Raw genomic sequence first — 18,200 nt, forward strand, 5'->3', positions numbered from 1 at the left:
CCTCTTTTAATATTGAGGTCAATAAATGTACTAAAATTAAAAAGTTTACGTTTGTTCCTGTTGTACAATATTACTTTGTAAACATATTTATTGGATGAAAAAAAAGCCCGCTGAGTTTGTTGCGCCCGTTTCCTCTCAGGTCTGAGGCATTCATTTTTGAATGGGTGGTAGTTGCTTTCAATAAGTGATGTCACATCCTATTTTGAATAAAAATATTTAAATATGAATATAGGATTTTTTGTCCCTTGTACGTGCATGGCTAATCCAGTTGATACTTCATCCTAGTTTATAAGCTAGACGCCATCTTTGAAATGCACCACAGATCTTATAAGTTAAAATATTTGTTTCGGGCACACAGTACACAGAACACACACAACAGACATGTGGACAGGCTTTCACTTACTGCTTTCTGCTTAGAATTGCTCGCGACATCAGCCTGAAATTTCATTCAATGTATAACTAACTTACTAGAATTGTTATTTGTTTTGACTCACGCATAAATATGGAAACAATCCATAATATTTTCAGTAAAAATAATAATTATATATAACATAACTATTTATGTGATGGTCTTAAATATCAGAAAATTATGCGTCTATTATTTTAACTTCGTGAGATGACTTCCAAATTCCGCAAATAGTTTCTATTGCACGGTTACAGAATGTGAAGCTCTCCGTTGCAGGGTCGGTGAGTCAAAATAAACCTACTAAGCCTTTTTTTTTTTAAATAAAATTGCATTGCAATAAGACCACTATGTTTTTGTAACATAATAAACTTAAACTTATTTATTTGTTCTTATAAAGACGCTTATTTCTATTTCTATAAAATTTGATAAATATTGGGGAATAAGTACCTATTCGACAATTAAATGACGGTACACAAATGCCAATATTTTGAAGAATATCTGGACAGTCTATTAGGTTGTTTATGAGTTTGTAAAGAAAAATCAACTGGGCCGCCTTTCTACGCATTTCCAGGGAATCAATTTCAAGATTAATTAGCCTTTTTTGGTAATCATAATGATAGGTTTTATCAATATAACTGAGTCTAGGCACGAATTTTTTCTGCACTGATTCTATTCGAGCTATGTATTTTTTGTAGTATGGACACCAAATTACTGAGTTATATTCAAGGCTAGGTCTTACTAAAGAATTAAACAGTATTTTTAGCGACTCAGTGGATTTAAAGTCTCCAGTATTTCGAAAAATAAAACCAAGCATTTTATGACTTTTTTGTGCAATTTTATCAATGTGGCTGCTAAAACTAAGTTCATTGTCTATAATTACGCCTAGATCTTTAATTTCATCAGTATTTTTAATCAAAACGCCATCTATTTTATACGTGGTTTTAAACTTTATATGCTTCTTTGATATTTTGAAATGATTGCATTTATTTTTATTAAGCTGCATAAGGTTTGTAGCGCACCAAAGTGACACACGATCGATATCATTGTGTAGCTTAGTTTGATCAAGACGGCAATTCACTGTTCGATATATTTTTAGATCATCAGCATATAATTCATAACTAGAATCAATTATATTTTTTGAAATATCGTTAATAAAAAGTGTGAAAAGTAACGGGCCCAAATGAGAGCCTTGGGGGACACCAGAAAGTTGCTGAAATTCACTGGAATGATATCCACTGAGTTTGACAACCAGTGTTCGATGTGATAAGTAAGATTTTAACCACGCTAGAATTTGTTTCGAAATTGTGTATATATTTTTAAGCTTTTTTAGTAATATGCAGTGATCAACTTTGTCAAATGCCTTACTAAAATCAGTATAAATTACGTCAACCTCATTTCCATCGCTTATTTTATCTATAATTGATCCAGTAAAATTTAACAAATTTGTAAGAGTGGATCGATTTTTTACGAAACCGTGTTGTTTTTCCGTCATTAGATGGTTAGTTTGCCACGAAATGTGTGGATAAATAAGCGATTCAAATATTTTTGAAGGGGTGGACAAGACAGTGATAAGAACATCATATTTATTTAGGTTAATAACGAGGTAGGCACTGCCTAATTGTATGTATGATATGCACTCCACTGCTACCCATGTGTGTGTGATTTAATGTCGCCATTGATGCGCCACGCTGCATATACATTAATTGTGGGTATGTTCCGATATGCACTGCGACCACTGTACAGTGTGACGTCAATTTAGTATACTGTGAAGCCGTTCCTTTATAGCCAGATATACTGGTTACTATTTAAAACGGAACGCAATCCCGTATACTGTCAGCGACATTTTTTGACAAAGCATTCAAATGAGTGTATTAAAGTTTTCTAGTTCATTAAAAAAAGCTGTTGTTGGAGTACTGTAGCCTGGGATTAAACTGTAGGTATTGTTTTTAAAACTTTGGGCATTCGAGTGGTTTTTACTGATCACGTGATCAAAGTACTGCGAGTACCTTACCTCGAAAACGCCAGTGCTCACAGTAGAATATGGCGGCGATTTATGACGTCATATATTTCCCTAGGGTACTGCGGCAGTATACTGACAGTCCATAACGGAACGAATTTTTCTACAGTGATAGCACTGTGCAGTGCAGTGAATATCGGAACAGACCCTGTATAATGAACTTGCTACCGTGGTATTGGTCGACCTGGAGCCCGGTGGTCATACCTGTCGTTGATGGCTCGCGCCACGCTGGTGGGATCTGCGATGCTCTTCCTGCCGACAGCGGTGGCCCCGGCGCCCGGTGGCACCGCCAGCGCGTTCAGTTCCGCCGCACTGCTCTTCTTCTCCAACGTCTTCACCGGACTGCACTGAAATGTATAAATTTATTTAACTATTTGGAACAATTTAAGGGTAAAGTGTGAACGCTTTTAGAAAACACATTACGAACACGAGCCATATTTAATGTTGGGATTATTATCTGACAAACGAGCAAACAGTAACCTGCGCCCGCTCACCTCGATTACTCACTGATTTATTTACAATGCGAATAAACAATAAAAATACTAATAAATAGATAATTAGATTCTAATTTAGTACATTTTTATGGTAGAAGAGGACAAACTATCGTACGGTTCACCTGATGTTAAGTGGTTAACGCCATGCACTTTCTCTTCACAACACCAGAGGAATCACAATCGGCCATTAAGTCAGATATTCTTAGGAAATAAATAACAGCTGCAATGGCCACTCAATTTGATGTTAATACAATAATATTTTGCACTGAAAGGCTTTACTTAAAATATAAACGCATAAATTTTGAACGAGTTCCAACAAAAGTTATAAAATAAACAAAAAATATTTTAAAAACAGAATTAATGAACGATATTATGAACCCGCGACCTCTCATGCGGTGCGGATGATTAACAGAAGATACTCGCCTGGTACGGTGCGGGTGATGGACGGAAAATACTCGGCTGGTGAGATGCGGGTGATGGACGGGAGATACTCGCCTGGTGCGGTGCGGGTGATGGACGGGAGATACTCGCCTGGTGCGGTGATACTCGCCTGGTGCGGTGCGGGTAATGGACGGGAGATACTCGCCTGGTGCGGTGCGGATGATTAACAGAAGATACTCGCCTGGTGCGGTGCGGGTGATGGACGGGAAATACTCGGCTGGTGAGATGCGGGTGATGGACGGGAGATACTCGCCTGGTGCGGTGCGGGTGATGGACGGGAGATACTCGCCTGGTGCGGTGCGGGTGATGGACGGGAGATACTCGCCTGGTGCGGTGCGGGTGATGGACGGGAGATACTCGCCTGGTGCGGTGCGGGTGATGGACGAGAGATACTCGCCTGGTGCGGTGCGGGTGATGGACGGGAGATACTCGCCTGGTGCGGTGCGGGTGATGGACGGGAGATACTCGCCTGGTACGGTGCGGGTGATGGACGGAAGATACTCGCCTGGTGCGGTGCGGGTGATGGACGGGAGATACTCGCCTGGTGCGGTGCGGGTGATGGACGGGAGATACTCGCCTGGTGCGGTGCGGGTGATGGACGGGAGATACTCGCCTGGTGCGGTGCGGGTGATGGACGGGAGATACTCGCCTGGTGCGGTGCGGGTGATGGACGGGAGATACTCGCCTGGTGCGGTGCGGGTGATGGACGGGAGATACTCGCCTGGTGCGGTGCGGGTGATGGACGGGAGATACTCGCCTGGTGCGGTGCGGGTGATGGACGGGAGATACTCGCCTGGTGCGGTGCGGGTGATGGACGGGAGATACTCGCCTGGTGCGGTGCGGGTGATGGACGGGAGATACTCGCCTGGTGCGGTGCGGGTGATGGACGGGAGATACTCGCCTGGTGCGGTGCGGGTGATGGACGGGAGATACTCGCCTGGTGCGGTGCGGGTGATGGACGGGAGATACTCGCCTGGTGCGGTGCGGGTGATGGACGGGAGATACTCGCCTGGTGTGTGCGACGCGCGGGCGAGGCGGAGCGCGCGGGGCTACTGTCGGAGGACGACACGCGCCCGCTGCCGCTGTCAGACTCCGTCACCGACTTCCTGGTCAGAAACCACATACATCACGTACGCTGTATACAATACAGCGTACACAATATTTTGAAATAAACCATTAAAAGAACAGCTTCATGTATTGTTGTTCTGGGGTAGCACTGCCACTACACGTATTTCTATCGCTGTGTAGCGTGGCACTCAAGTAATTGAAGTGTGCGGCCGCCGGTATCGTTATTGGTACATTGTATGTATGAATGTGACGTGATGATGTCTGTCTCGCGATGCGCCACTCGAAACAGATCACGTTGATAACTACATCAAGTCATTTGCTCCTTCTCCCTCATTTCCATAAGATGCTTACACACCAAGACTTAGAGTGGTGCTATCATAATAAAACAGCCTTGTTAAAACAAGTTGGAAAGCTGTTTAAGAGAAAGATCATATAAATCGCGGTCTGCTACGACTTAAACACCTCAGGTCATCGCGCAACAGCCACCTTGCATTAAAAATTCAGCTGTTGAGTAGTAGTATTTATGACAGAGTCATTTTTTAATAAATAATTTAAATTTATTTATAGATAATGCCTGAACAGTGGCTGGGGCTTTATGAGAAAAGTGTATACATTGACCCTTAAAGCTATTTTGTATCTTATGAAGCCTAATACATTTAGTACCAAGCAATCCCTTATTTCTAGTGGTATAATAACAAACATCCTGGGTACCAGCGCTACCTGCCTGGTGTCTCCCTCACCTGGAGCCGTGCACCCTGTTCTCCGCCCTGTCCTGCAGCAGCAGCCTCGCCGACTGGGACAGCAGCACGCGGTCGCACCACGACGGACATCTGACAATAAAAAAAAACACACGATTATATTTATTTTCTATTAAATAAAGAACTACGAAGTCACGACTGTTCAGCAGTTCAAACGCTGCAAAAACGTCATTGGGGCAATAGGTAGAACCGTTGACTCTCGTCACGGTCCCCCAGATTCGATTCTCGGCCCTCACGTATAATAATAATTCTATTGACACACTTTTTACACAAATTATCTTGGCCCCAAGTTAAGCATATATAGCCTGTGTTATGTGTTACAAGACAATGATGATTTAATACAATATACTTACTTAAACATACATATATTCATATAAACACACATCAATACATTTAAACATCCATGACTCGGAAACAAACATCTATATTCATCATATAAATGCTTGCACCTACCGGGATTCGAACCCGGGACCTCTAGCTTAGTAGGTAGGATCGCTAACCACTCGGCTATACAGGTTGTACGTATCAATGTGTGGTTTCGGGTTTCGAATTCATAATCAGGTGACCTAGAAAAAATAGAATTGGATAGATCACACACTCCAATGGAATTCAAACCATATACAGAGTCAAGCGCTAGACTGGAACCCTCAAGGTAGGGTCTCCAAAGATAGTTTCCTTTCCTAAAGTATGGACAAGGCTAGCGATGACTAGTCCATGCGCTTATGAACGGGGTTTGCTTGTGGTGTTTGGAGACCTGACATCGAGACTTCTGCTTTTGTTGTAATATTTCGCACGACACGCCACAAGTTAGGATATCATCCCCGCCATCTGGATGTGTGGCGGTCCTCCACAGTGCGGTTTTTAAGGAGATTTCTTCCACGTACTACAAAGCTGTGGAATGAGCTTCCTTGTGCGGTGTTTCCGGGACGATACGACATGGGTACCTTCAAAAAAAGCGCGTACACCTTCCTTAAAGGCTGGCAACGACACACACACAACACGGCTCGATTGTCCTCCTATTCCATAAAAAAAAATACGTCAACATACTTAAAATATTTTTAAAAATATGCTCGAATGATACCTTTGTGATTAAGTTACACTGTGTAGGTATATATACTCTATAAAATTAGTACTACCGTAATAGACACACACCCTCCTCGTAACGATGAGACGAAATTTAAAATGTTTACGTGTGCTAGTTTTACAGATGCGTTAGTGAGTTAGCGAAGTGTGTAGTATTTTGCTTTTAGACAATCCCTCTGACAAATGGCGTCATATTCACGTATACAATATTTTATTTTCTAACACATATTTTTTATTAATATAATCCTTAGGAAATATTAGAGTGTATATAAAATGTAATACAAAGTATTTTAGTGAATATGTTCTACGAAAATAAGCACTAAGAATGTAGTATGGAAGAATCTTGGAATAGAGACGTGTGTCTAGTGCGAACTGACGGCCCTCGTAATTAAAAGGCATTTATTTTCTCAAAATTGATTCCTTTAGAATTCTTTTTGATGTCATTTCTAATAACTACTAGATACTACTACCGCTTCGGAAACAAATGGCGCTCTGAGAGAGAAGAAGCAGCGCAAGACACTCTCCGAGCATTCGTTTTTTGCGCTCTTTTCAATAAAAATATACAATATTGTACAGTCATTTCTATCGCTATAAAATAATCACAATCTAGTCCCAGGCTGTCCAGAATTGTAAGAATAGTTCAGTTAGCTCTATACTGTCTATCCTACCATGAACTATGTTATGAAGGAAAGAGAGATCCAGAATATTATATAATAAATGCTATTTCCAATAGATTTTTTTATACAAGATATATAGATATTCAAACCTAGTCTTCATGTAATGTGTGGGTAGTTGAATATCTTCCTCGAAAGGGTAGCTCGGGGGAAACTTCACCGGAAACTCATACAGGTGTGGCTTGAGCGCCTCCAGCTCGCGGTCATATTTTGATAACTGAAATTATATTTTTCATCAAAATTTATGCAGCAATGTATTTGTAACATTAGCGTGGCGTTGCAATCGCGACACCAACACACGGGTACAACTATTTAACCGAAATAAAAATAAATCTAACAATCAAAGTTATTGAAATGATCAAACAAAATATATTGTAGAAAGTGAGAGGAGGAGAGGGTGGAGATGTTTATAAAAGGATATGTCTCACTTGAGTCTGCTCACATTTCCTCTCCCTCTTTTGCTTTGTCAAGTTCCCCCCCTCCACCCCACACGCCTTTTATAATTATATATTATGCAAGTATATACATATCTATGTATTTATTCACTTCAGTTTTTAAGTTAGTTTTAAGTTCTAGTCATTAGTCTTAAGTTAGGTTGAGTGATAGCTAATAGCCAGGTTTTTCCAGTTTCCTGGATTTTTCCCCCAAAAACCTTATGTATTAGTTTTTAAGCATAATAAAGTTTTATCCCTCAACACGTAGATATACCTACATATATAAGGCTTAATTGTAAATTGCTTTAATAAGTAGATTATAAGTAATTTTGTATATAATATATTTTACTATCAAATATAGAAATTTGGAATTTGATTTGCAAAAAAAATGGGGTCTGCTCACTTCCACTTCAACCGTTGACGAGTGTAGTTATTCTGTCCAAATTTTGTTCGAATATTTTTAGAAGCTTAGCACATTGGTGTAGTGTACATTCTTGTATCATCTTTCTATTTTGTTTTACATTTAATTACGTAAAAGTTAGATTGTTTGTGAGTTTTCATCAAATCAAAAAAACGGGTTGCACTCCGCGAGTGCCGGCGGAAGTGAAAACTTGAACATTAACGTTGTGCATTTTTGTATATTTTGGAATGGTCAATGAATAATTTCGCACGAACTGTTCTGCATTTTTGAATGGTTAGGGTATAATTTCGTACGAATTGCTTTATATTATATCAGTATAAGAGTACTAGCATTACATAAAAAATTCAACACTTCAGAACTATTACAAATAGTTAGGTATTACAAAAGTTTATCTCTCAGAAAAATCAACTTTCAATTTTTTTTATGAAATAGGAGGACAAACGAGCGTACGGGTCACCTGTTGTTAAGTGATCACCGCCGCCCACAATCTCCCGCAACACCAGAGGAATCACAGGAGCGTTGCCGGCCTTTAAGGAAGGTGTACGCGCTTTTTTTGAAGGTACCCATGTCGTATCGTCCCGGAAACACCGCACAAGGAAGCACATTCCACAGCTTTGTAGAACGTGGAAGAAAGCTCCTTGAAAACCGCACTGTGGAGGACCGCCACACATCCAGATGGTGAGGATGCTATCCTAACTTGTGGCGTGTCGTGCGAAGGTAGAATTCGGCGGCAGGAATTAGGTTAAGCAGCTCTTCGGAACATTCCCCGTGATAAATGCGGTAGAAGACACACAATGAAGCGACGTCTCTACGCAACGCCAAGTGATCCAGCCGTTCACAGAGCACTGGGTCCCCGACTATTCGAGCTGCTCTGCGTTGCACGCGGTCAAATGGATCGAGTTGATACTGGGGTGCGCCAGACCAGAGATGACAGCAATACTCCATGTGTGTCCGGACCTGCGCTTTGTAGAGCGCTAGAATATGGGCCGGCTTGAAGTATTGCCGTGCTCTATTGATGGCGCCCAGCTTCTTCGAAGCCAATTTGGCTTTGCCCTCCAGATGGCCACGAAATTGGCAATCGCTCGAGATTTCGAGACCCAGTATCCCGATACTAGGCGAGGCTTTAGGGGAAGTGTTGTAGAAGAGCGGTGATACGACAAATGGGGTTTTTTTAGTGGTAAACGCGCAAACTTGAGTCTTCTGGGGGTTAAATTGGACAAGGTTCAATTTACCCCATTCCGCGACCTTCTCGAGAGAGGACTCGATAGAAGACATAAGTTTTTCCCGGCACTTGTCGACGATTTCCCGAGAGAGACCTGCACGGCCCGTGTATCCGGCATCACCAGTGCTGTCGTCCGCATAGCAATGTATGTTGGAGGTGTCCAACATATCATTGGTATGCAGAAGAAACAGCGTAGGAGATAGCACACAGCCTTGGGGCACTCCAGCATTCACGGGCTTCAGGTTCGACCAATATCCGTCGACAACGACCTGTATGCTGCGCCCAGTGAGGAAGCTGGAGGTCCACTTGCACAAGCTCTCGGGAAGCCCAAATGATGGAAGTTTGGAGAGGAGCGCCTTGTGCCATACACGATCAAAGGCCTTCGCTATATCCAGGCTAACTGCCAGGCCTTCCCCCTTGCTTTCAATAGCCGCAGCCCATCTATGTGTCAGGTATACCAGAAGATCACCTGCCGACCGACCATGGCGAAACCCGTATTGTCGGTCGTTGATCAACTGGTGACCCTCTAGGTATACCAAGAGCTGACGGCTAATTATGCTCTTCATGATTTTGGAGAGCAGGGAGGTAATACCAATAGGCCTGTAGTTTGCCGGATCCGAACTGTCTCCTTTTTTTTGGATCGGATGGACAAGGGCTGACTTCCATGAGTCAGGGACTACGCCTTTAGAATAAGAGTGCCGGAATAAACGCGTTAACACCGGCGTCAACTCAGGGGCACACGTTCTAAGCACGATTGGAGAAATGCCATCCGGCCCGCTCGACTTCCTGACGTCCAACGAAAACAGAGCTCGCCTAACAGTTTTCTGTCTAAACTGTACTTCAGGCATAGAGCTCTGACACCGCGGGATGGTCGGCGGTGTTTTTCCGTTGTCGTCAAGAGTCGAGTTGGAGGCGAAAAGAGTGCACAAGAGTGGGCTTTCTCTTTTGCCGTATGGGCCAGGGTGTCATTCCTCATGTGCAACGGCGGCATGGACGGCTGGCTGAAGTTACCAAGAGCAGCTTTCGACAACGACCAGAACTTGCGTGTTCCGGTCGGGTAACTGGAAAGCTGCTCGCTGATTTTGACGACGTGTTTTGATTTTGCACGGGCGATTTGCCGCTTAAAAAATCTGGAGGCACGGTTGTATTTCCTCTTAAGAACTATGCAGTTCGGATCCTTTGTGCCCAGCGCCGCAACCCAAGCTCGATACGCCTGTTTTTTGCAGTCAGATGCTGCTTTAACTGACGCATCGAACCAGGGCTGTGATCTGCCACCGATCGGTACTACAGAGTTTGGTATAAACATATCCATACCCTGTAGTATCACATCGGCTACTGCAACGGCGCAGGCACTAGGATCATCCGAAGGGAAACAAACCCTGCTCCAAGGGTAGGATGCAAAAAAGGAACGCATCCTATCCCAATCTGCTGACTTGTAGTGCCAAACGCGGCGGGTCGCTGGTGGTCTGCGACGTTGGCGTCGGATAGGCACTACACTCCTGACCAGGCAATGGTCGGACGTTCCGAGAGGGGCGTCGACAAAGACCTGGTAACCATCGGGATGTGTAGTCAGCAGAAGATCCAATAAGGACGGCATGTGGCTATCCACATCCGGGAGCCGCGTTGGCGACTCAACCAATTGGGACAGAGCATACGCCAATGCAAAATTATGCACAGATCGCCCTGCGTAGTCTGTGGTACGTGATCCAAGCCATTCGGCATTGTGCCCGTTGCAATCACCCAAGACTACGATTTCAGCGGTGGGGATCTGTGCAAGCACGTCGTCAATTGCCGCTTGAACGCAGCCCATGAGATGATCAGTTTCTGCGTTACCACTATGGGACCTGTAGACACACGCATAGATGCGGACGCGGTCCTCTAAATCTACGCGGAGCCAGAGAGTGGACAGGTCCCTACCCTCAAAATCGCCGAGACGGCGACAGCAGATATCCTCCCTAACATACACACATACCCCGGCATGAGGCAAAAAATTTGTGCTCAATTTTGTACCCGGGCTACGTTAAATATGACGTATCGCTAGGTCAAGATATCTGCGTCTCCGTAAGGAAACACAAGGGCGGTTGCGCCGTCTCAAGGTGGTGGTGGACGGCGTTTAAATTGGAGTGAATTCACCTGATATTGCAAAAGTCCACGTTGAGTGTGGAGCGGGATACCGTGGTGTTACTGCCTCGTTTGTCCTTGGTCATGCGCGGTTCTGTGCCCTCCCCAGAATACGAAGGGCAGCTCGAGCTAGAGTGCTCGGGGAGGGATTCTCCGACTCTGGTAGAGCCGGTACCCTCCTGGGGTAAAATCTTTTTAAGATCCGCTGTCATATTCAGGTGGAGGGGGGGAATGGCCACCGGTCCTCGACACTAACCTTTGCAAAACATAGCGGCACTAGGCCGCTACTTCACGCCGGTATTCTGTGCGAGTGTGGTAATTAACCCGGACGAGTCTAGCCCGATTGTGCTGACGTCAAAAGACGGCAGCGTGACTCTCCCACTTCTAAAAAGCCCTTAGTCGCCTCTTGCGACACCCATGGGCCTGGGACTCCCCTATTCTTTTTACGCCCCGGGGAAAATACAGGGCGTTTCATCCATAATTTCAACGACTGTCTTACGAATTTTCAATCAGGTCGCGTGACGCGAGTTTAAAATTTTATTCGCAAGAAAAATTTCACTTCAATCATTTACTTACAACCAATTACCCACCACCACCACCACCACTACTACCACTACACCACTTAGACAAACAATCACAAGTAAGTTGTTTTTTATTATTTATTTGGTCCACCAATTGGGACAAACACGATACACACTTAAAGACAATACAATAGACAGTAAATACTGTCTTCCCTATAAACGGTGGCACGACACTCAAATAAACACAAGGTACTTTATAGTTTAAGGTTATATGATTTTACCAGTGGGAGGCTCCTTTGCACAGGTAGCCGGCTAGATTATGGGTACCACAAGGGCGCCTATTTCTGCCGTGAAGCAGTAATGTGTAAGCATTACTGTGTTTCGGTCTGAAGGGCGCCGTAGCTAGTAAAATTACTGGGCAAATGAGGCTTAACATCTTATGTCTCAAGGTGACGAGCGCAATTGTAGTGCCGCTCAGAATTTTTGGATTTTTTGAGAATCCTGAGCGGCACTGCATTGTAATGGGCATGGCGTATCAATTACCATCAGCTGAACGTCCTGCTCGTCTCGTCCCTTATTATCATAAAAAAAAAACGGTAAATGAATGGTACGTTTCATGGAGCCGGCAGCTGTCCCGTGGAACATGTATCGGCACAAGGGCTAGCAATTCTGGGCAATCCACGAAGCCATGCATTAGTTTAAATGGGTATATTAAAGCCAAGATTATCCGACAACTGCTTAGCGATTCCATTTTAAAATATACTAATCTATTTTCGTACTTTGGTAAACTTCTACATTTACTGTTTACAAGTTTGTACATTATGACGGGTCCCACACTAACCCAGGGCTCCCTGAACACCTTCTGGTGGTCCACGTGGTTGAACTCCTTCTTGCCGATGGTCAGCACGATTCTGTCGTCCTTGGACCGATACTGCAGCTTCGACGAGTCCACGTTGGTGCCATTTTGAACTCGGTACGCGGACAAACTGTCTGTCACCTTCTGTAATATATCATAACTAAGTTTATCTAATTTGCAAGGTAAATCTCATCTGGAGCTAAACTTGCGTGTTTAATTAGCTAAAGATAATCATAAGATACATAAAAGCTTTAAGAGTAAATGTATACACTTTTATAATAAAGACCCAGCCACTGTTCAGGCATTATCTTTAAATAAATTTAAATGTTTTATTAAAAATCACTCTGTCGTAAATCCTATTACTCCACAGCTGAATCTAAGTGATCAAACAGCCTGGGACTAGATTATGATTATTTTATAGCAATAGAAATGACAGTACAAGTACCAGTGGGAGGCTCCTTTGCACAGGATGCCGGCTAGATTATGGGTACCACAACGGCGCCTATTTCCGCCGTGAAGCAGTAATGTGTAAGCATTACTGTGTTTCGGTCTGAAGGGCGCCGTAGCTAGTGAAATTACTCTGCAAATGAGACTTAACATCGTGTCTCAAGGTGACGAGCGCAGTTGTAGTGCCGCTCAGAATTTTTGGGGGTTTCAAGAATCCTGAGCGGCACTGCATTGTAATGGGCAGGGCGTATCAATTACCATCAGCTGAACGTCCTGCTCGTCTTGTCCCTTATTTTCATAAAAAAAAAAAAAATATATATTTGATTAAAAAGAGCGCAAAAAAATATGTGCGGAGAGTTTCTTGCGCCGTTTCTTCTCTCTCAGAGCGAGATTTGTTTTTGAAGCGGTAGTAGTGTCTAGTATATTAGATATGACATCAAAAATAATTCTAAAGGAATCAATTTTGAGAAAAAAAGCCTTTTATGCTTTTTAAAAAGAAGGCATACACAAGGCTCTACAACGTGTACATGGAGGAGATACTAATCTGTTTTACACAAATAAAAATTATGAACGATGCGGGACTCGAACCCGCGACCTCTCGCGTCCAATGCGAGCGCTCTTTTAACTGAGACAAACGTTCGAGTGACGTATCGTTGATAAATTTAATTATTATTTAAAATATAAAAAGTTACAATTTAAAATATAGAAAGCTTATTCGAAGTGGTGTCCATTGGCTGCAATGTAGTCCTTTCAACGTTGAGGCCAGTTATCAATAGAAGCTCTCTTTCCATGGGAAAATCCTTCACTGCCAATCGTACGGTTTGTTTTAGGGATTCCAAATGATCATAGCGTTTAGAGCAAGCCGTACTCTCTAAAACTGACCATTAAATCATAATCCAGCGTAAATCATGATCTGGACTAGACGACGGCCAGTCTTCACCTCTGATGAAGTCCGAAACGTTCGGTTCGAACCAAGACCGAGTATTATGACCCGGCGCCGAGTCTTGCTGGAAGGACCATTCTTTGTTATTGAACATGGCGTTGTTAAGGGGCTTCACTGCCTTCTCAAGAATGGTATCTTGATACACTTGTGCCGATGTTTTGATACCTTTTTCACAAAAGTATGGCTCAGGCACTCCTTCATAGCTAGTACCCCACCAAACCATCACTGAAGTCGGATAGCGCCCACGTTGCACTCTATCGACTAATTGGGAAGCTTCCTTAGAGCTTTGAGCATAAATACGGTCATTTTGTTTGTTAAAATGTTGCTCAATTGTAAAAAAATTCATTCGTAAACAAAATTTTTCTCTGACCTCACTTTCCGTACCGTTTCAGTAGTTGTATCGATTTTACCACTCTATTCTTTTTTTTTAAATTATAGGACAGGCAAAGGGTTCAAGCCCATACAGCCGTATTTTTTAATAATTAATTGTCAAAGCCATCTTTGCAAGATTTTTACAAAATTGTTCTTTCTAAAAACGTAGAATAGCACGAGGAATAAATCATTTTAATGATTTTGCTTTGTTAGGCCAAAGAAGTATAACCTCTTGCGTGCATACATAAGTACACACACACTTTTTTGTTTATTTTTAATTGTAATAGCATTTATGGCCAGACTAAGTATACTAGTTGGAGAGATGAGTGTTTGCATAGGTCATAGTTTCTCAACCTTATCTTGCTCACCGCCCACTTTGAGAATATGTTTTTTTCTAGAGTATTTTCGTGTATTTTTTTGCCTTTTTAGACTATATTTTTTCTACCCACGCCCCATCTGCGCCATCTCAATGCCCCCTAATTTTCTCTGGGTCTTCTACTGCCCCCCCGAAAGTCTCAAACGCCCACAAGGGGGCGTTATCGTCCACGTTGAGAACCTATGGCATAGGTGCGCATAAAGGTAATACCCACACTATTACAATATTTTGTACAGTGCAATGTGTCGGACCTCGCTGATACTGCAGCCAACAGTTCGGTACACATAATGCTATAGATACCTTGACGACGCCGGCGGTGTCGGTGCGGAAGTTGAAGTCCCCGAACATGAAGTAGGGAGCTGCGTGCGCATCGGCGTGAAGGTGCCGCAATGTGTGCCGCAACGCGCGGCGCCGGCTGCGGCAGTACACCTGCACACAACACACACGTCATGTGACATAATAATAAAAAAAAATAAGTGCTGCAACAATATACCACAACCTTACAAAGCCTCATTATCAGTTAATTTCTTTAAATTAATTAAATTAAAAATGAAAAAATATCTCTTAAATGAACATCAAAGTCGGTATTCCAGCCTTAGTTGCATTATAATAGACTAGGAGCTTTTAATTTTGTTTTATTTTATTATTTGGTATAACTATGATTTTGTTCTAATTTGTAATTACTTTTTGTGATCTGTATGTTTGGTTCTAGTTTTTAAGTTTAGTAGTAACTATTTTTTATGTTAATTAGTAAAGTCAATATCGTACAGGCGAGGTGTCCCCCTTGAAGTCATATGTCACGCAGGGGCCACAGAAGATCAGTGTTGCATCACATTTGTGTTGCAACACATGCTGAGTGGATCCTTTTTTAAACACCACACGTTTATATATATATATATATATATATATATATATATATTTTTTTTTATTGTTTCATTTTTGTTACTTGTGTGTGTGTGTGTGTGTGTTTATAAATAAATATTATTCTTTCTTCTTTCTTATAATGCCTTCACCTGACCTTTACTCAGGAGCGTGCATCGGTTTTCTAGCAAGATAGGCACTGTAGATATAACTAATCGTAGTTGAGCCTGGAGATTGCTTACCGTAGGTATTTAGGAAAATTTATGAGTCCCGTTCAATTGAATTTTGGTTATAAAATAACGGAACCAAATAAATCAAATTAACTTAAGCACTGCATTTATTTAGGTTCATAACGAGGTAGGCACTGCCTAATTACCTATATGATATGCACGTCCCTGCCTCTACTATATATACCACTGGACTGGCAGCTGTCAAAGTGCTTTTGTGCCTGTTTGATATAACAACCTAGTCGTCGACAACATAGATGGTGGGAAACTACTTACAAAAAAAAATTGTGTACTTTATTACGTTGATTCTTGAAGTACATATAAATAACACGGAAAACGAACGAAATTAATTAAAAATGTAAAAATACTGAGTATTGTACGTTCCTCCGCAGCCATTTGTATTACACGTCAAAATTAGTTCTCTGGACGTTCGCGAGTGACGCTTCAAATGGGTACAAAAAAAATTGCTGTCAAACATATGGAACAGCCTGTCCAGTGGTATTTTTATACAGGTCAGTGGTGCTTTCGCATTATTATTACTATTAGACAATACAAACAGTATTTGATATATTATGTTGGTATCGATTCTATGGTTTTGCTATTATCAACTATAGACGAGTCTCAAGGCTTGAGGAACAGACTATTATTATATTTTTTTTAAATTTAATTATTTGAAAAATTGCTGTAGAGCTAACCAGTACTGCCACCACTTTTATTTCTGCTACAAAACGGCAGTTCACTTCTACTGTTGTGTTCTAGTATGAGTGTGTAATTACAGCTATAGACAATTTAATGAAAATAAGGGTCGAGACGAGCGTGACGTTCAACTGATGGTAATTGATACGTCCTGCCCTTTACAATGCAGTTCCGCTCAGGATTCTTGAAATACCCAAAAATTCTAAGCGGCACTTCAACTGCGATCGTCACCTTCAGACAATATAAGATGTCAGTCTCATTTGCCCAGTAATTTCACTAGCTATGGCGCCCTTCAGACCGAAACACTCACAGACATATTTACACATAACTGCTTCACGACAGAAATTGGTGCCGTTGCGGTACCCATAATCTAGCCGGCATCCTGTGCAAAGGAGCCTCCCACTGGTAGGCAGATCGGCAGACGATACAAAAGCTGCAACATCAGGTTGAGTATCTGATGGTTCTGCGCTCCACAAATGATTCACTGAGTTCAGGTTTTGCAAGACTCACGGAGGGGAAGGGTTCCATGGCCATCAGGTTGGAGGCGTCGTGGAACAGGTGGATGTTGACAAACTCCACCGCCGTGCCGCGGATACACCAGCGCGTGCGCAGGAAACCCTTGCGAGACCACTTGCACTGAAATCATGAAACAGCTTCATGTAGTAAATTTAAAGAGACACAATATTAAGGCACTGCCATTAGCTCAGTCTAATAGGCTCCATAACTACACAATTCTTCTAAAGGTAAATGTGCGTTTATATTCCCAGCCTATGTTAATACTTTGTAACATAATTAATCAGATACTCACACTCACTCGCACCCGCACGCACGCACGCACACACACACACACACACAGCTGGAATCACAGGAAGCTTGGGACGCTATAAACGGCTATGCAACCGAAGTGCTAAAGGAGCTCCGCACCCAAGGGAGGGAAAGAGGCCAAATAAGTCAAACATCGAGTGGAAGTAGCTGCTAACAGCTAAGTCCCTCCCCGTGAAGAAATGCTTGACGGTAATCCCGCGGGGAACAACGAGGGAACAGAAGAAAGTGGCGGTTTTTTAGTCGGTATAGGTCACCAGACCGAGACTGACATACGGGGTCCTTGGCATCCTGACCCCACGATAAATAATAGTATTTTTACCCTCAGAAAAAAAAACACACACACACACATACAGAGTGCACTTTTTGACCCTTTCGGTTCATATTGTTAACCATAAAATGTAAATTGGTTGCCTACAGGACAGGCTACGCCTAGCGTAGGAACCAAATATTATGTGATAAAGTGTCTGTATAGAATAAATAAATATTCAGTTAAAATTAAAACTAGTTTTTCTACAAACATTTTGTAATTTGCTCAATAAAAATCAAACAAATGATTTAAGTTTTCTTTAGTGTTAATTCCGCCAGTATTTGTTTTCAAAATCTTGATTTTGGCGAGACAACACGTACTGAGGATGCCTCGTGTAGAGGCGAAACATGTGTCGAATTGTTTTGGAAACAAATATTGGCGGAAGCAACACTAAAGAAAACTTAAATCATTTGTATAATTATGGATTTCCGCAAAGTAACGCCTCATTCAATAAATTTTCAATACAAAATACAAACCCTCAAACCACCACACTAAACTACACATTCCTACAGATCGTTGGGTAATGAGCATTTACCAACGAGTCAACTTCTCCTCCTCCTCGCGTCGTATTCCTCATTGCTGAGGGTCGTGATTCCTCTGAGTATTCAACTTTTTGACAATACTTCGCCA

At 42.4% G+C, this 18,200-nt stretch overlaps 1 protein-coding gene across 3 annotated transcripts in view; it reads right to left on the reverse strand.

Annotated features, from left to right (window-relative positions):
- Nucleotides 1-18,200, reverse strand: part of LOC126977232 (inositol polyphosphate-5-phosphatase A) — an 81,092-nt gene that overhangs the window by 28,557 nt on the left and 34,335 nt on the right. For all 3 annotated transcript variants that reach the window (XR_007732177.1, XM_050825961.1, XM_050825960.1), the window contains exons 4-10: nucleotides 16,949-17,074; nucleotides 14,955-15,083; nucleotides 12,502-12,660; nucleotides 7,034-7,158; nucleotides 5,167-5,256; nucleotides 4,368-4,464; nucleotides 2,628-2,770 (exon numbers count right to left, since the gene is read on the reverse strand). Coding sequence is in view for 2 of the 3 variants with exons in the window: in XM_050825961.1 (XP_050681918.1) it covers nucleotides 2,628-2,770; nucleotides 4,368-4,464; nucleotides 5,167-5,256; nucleotides 7,034-7,158; nucleotides 12,502-12,660; nucleotides 14,955-15,083; nucleotides 16,949-17,074 (869 nt within the window). In the remaining variant the exon portion in view is untranslated. The remainder of the gene's footprint in view (nucleotides 1-2,627; nucleotides 2,771-4,367; nucleotides 4,465-5,166; nucleotides 5,257-7,033; nucleotides 7,159-12,501; nucleotides 12,661-14,954; nucleotides 15,084-16,948; nucleotides 17,075-18,200) is intronic.

This window comes from Leptidea sinapis, chromosome 44 (assembly GCF_905404315.1).
Source record: "Leptidea sinapis chromosome 44, ilLepSina1.1, whole genome shotgun sequence".
Classification (NCBI taxonomy): domain Eukaryota; kingdom Metazoa; phylum Arthropoda; class Insecta; order Lepidoptera; family Pieridae; genus Leptidea; species Leptidea sinapis.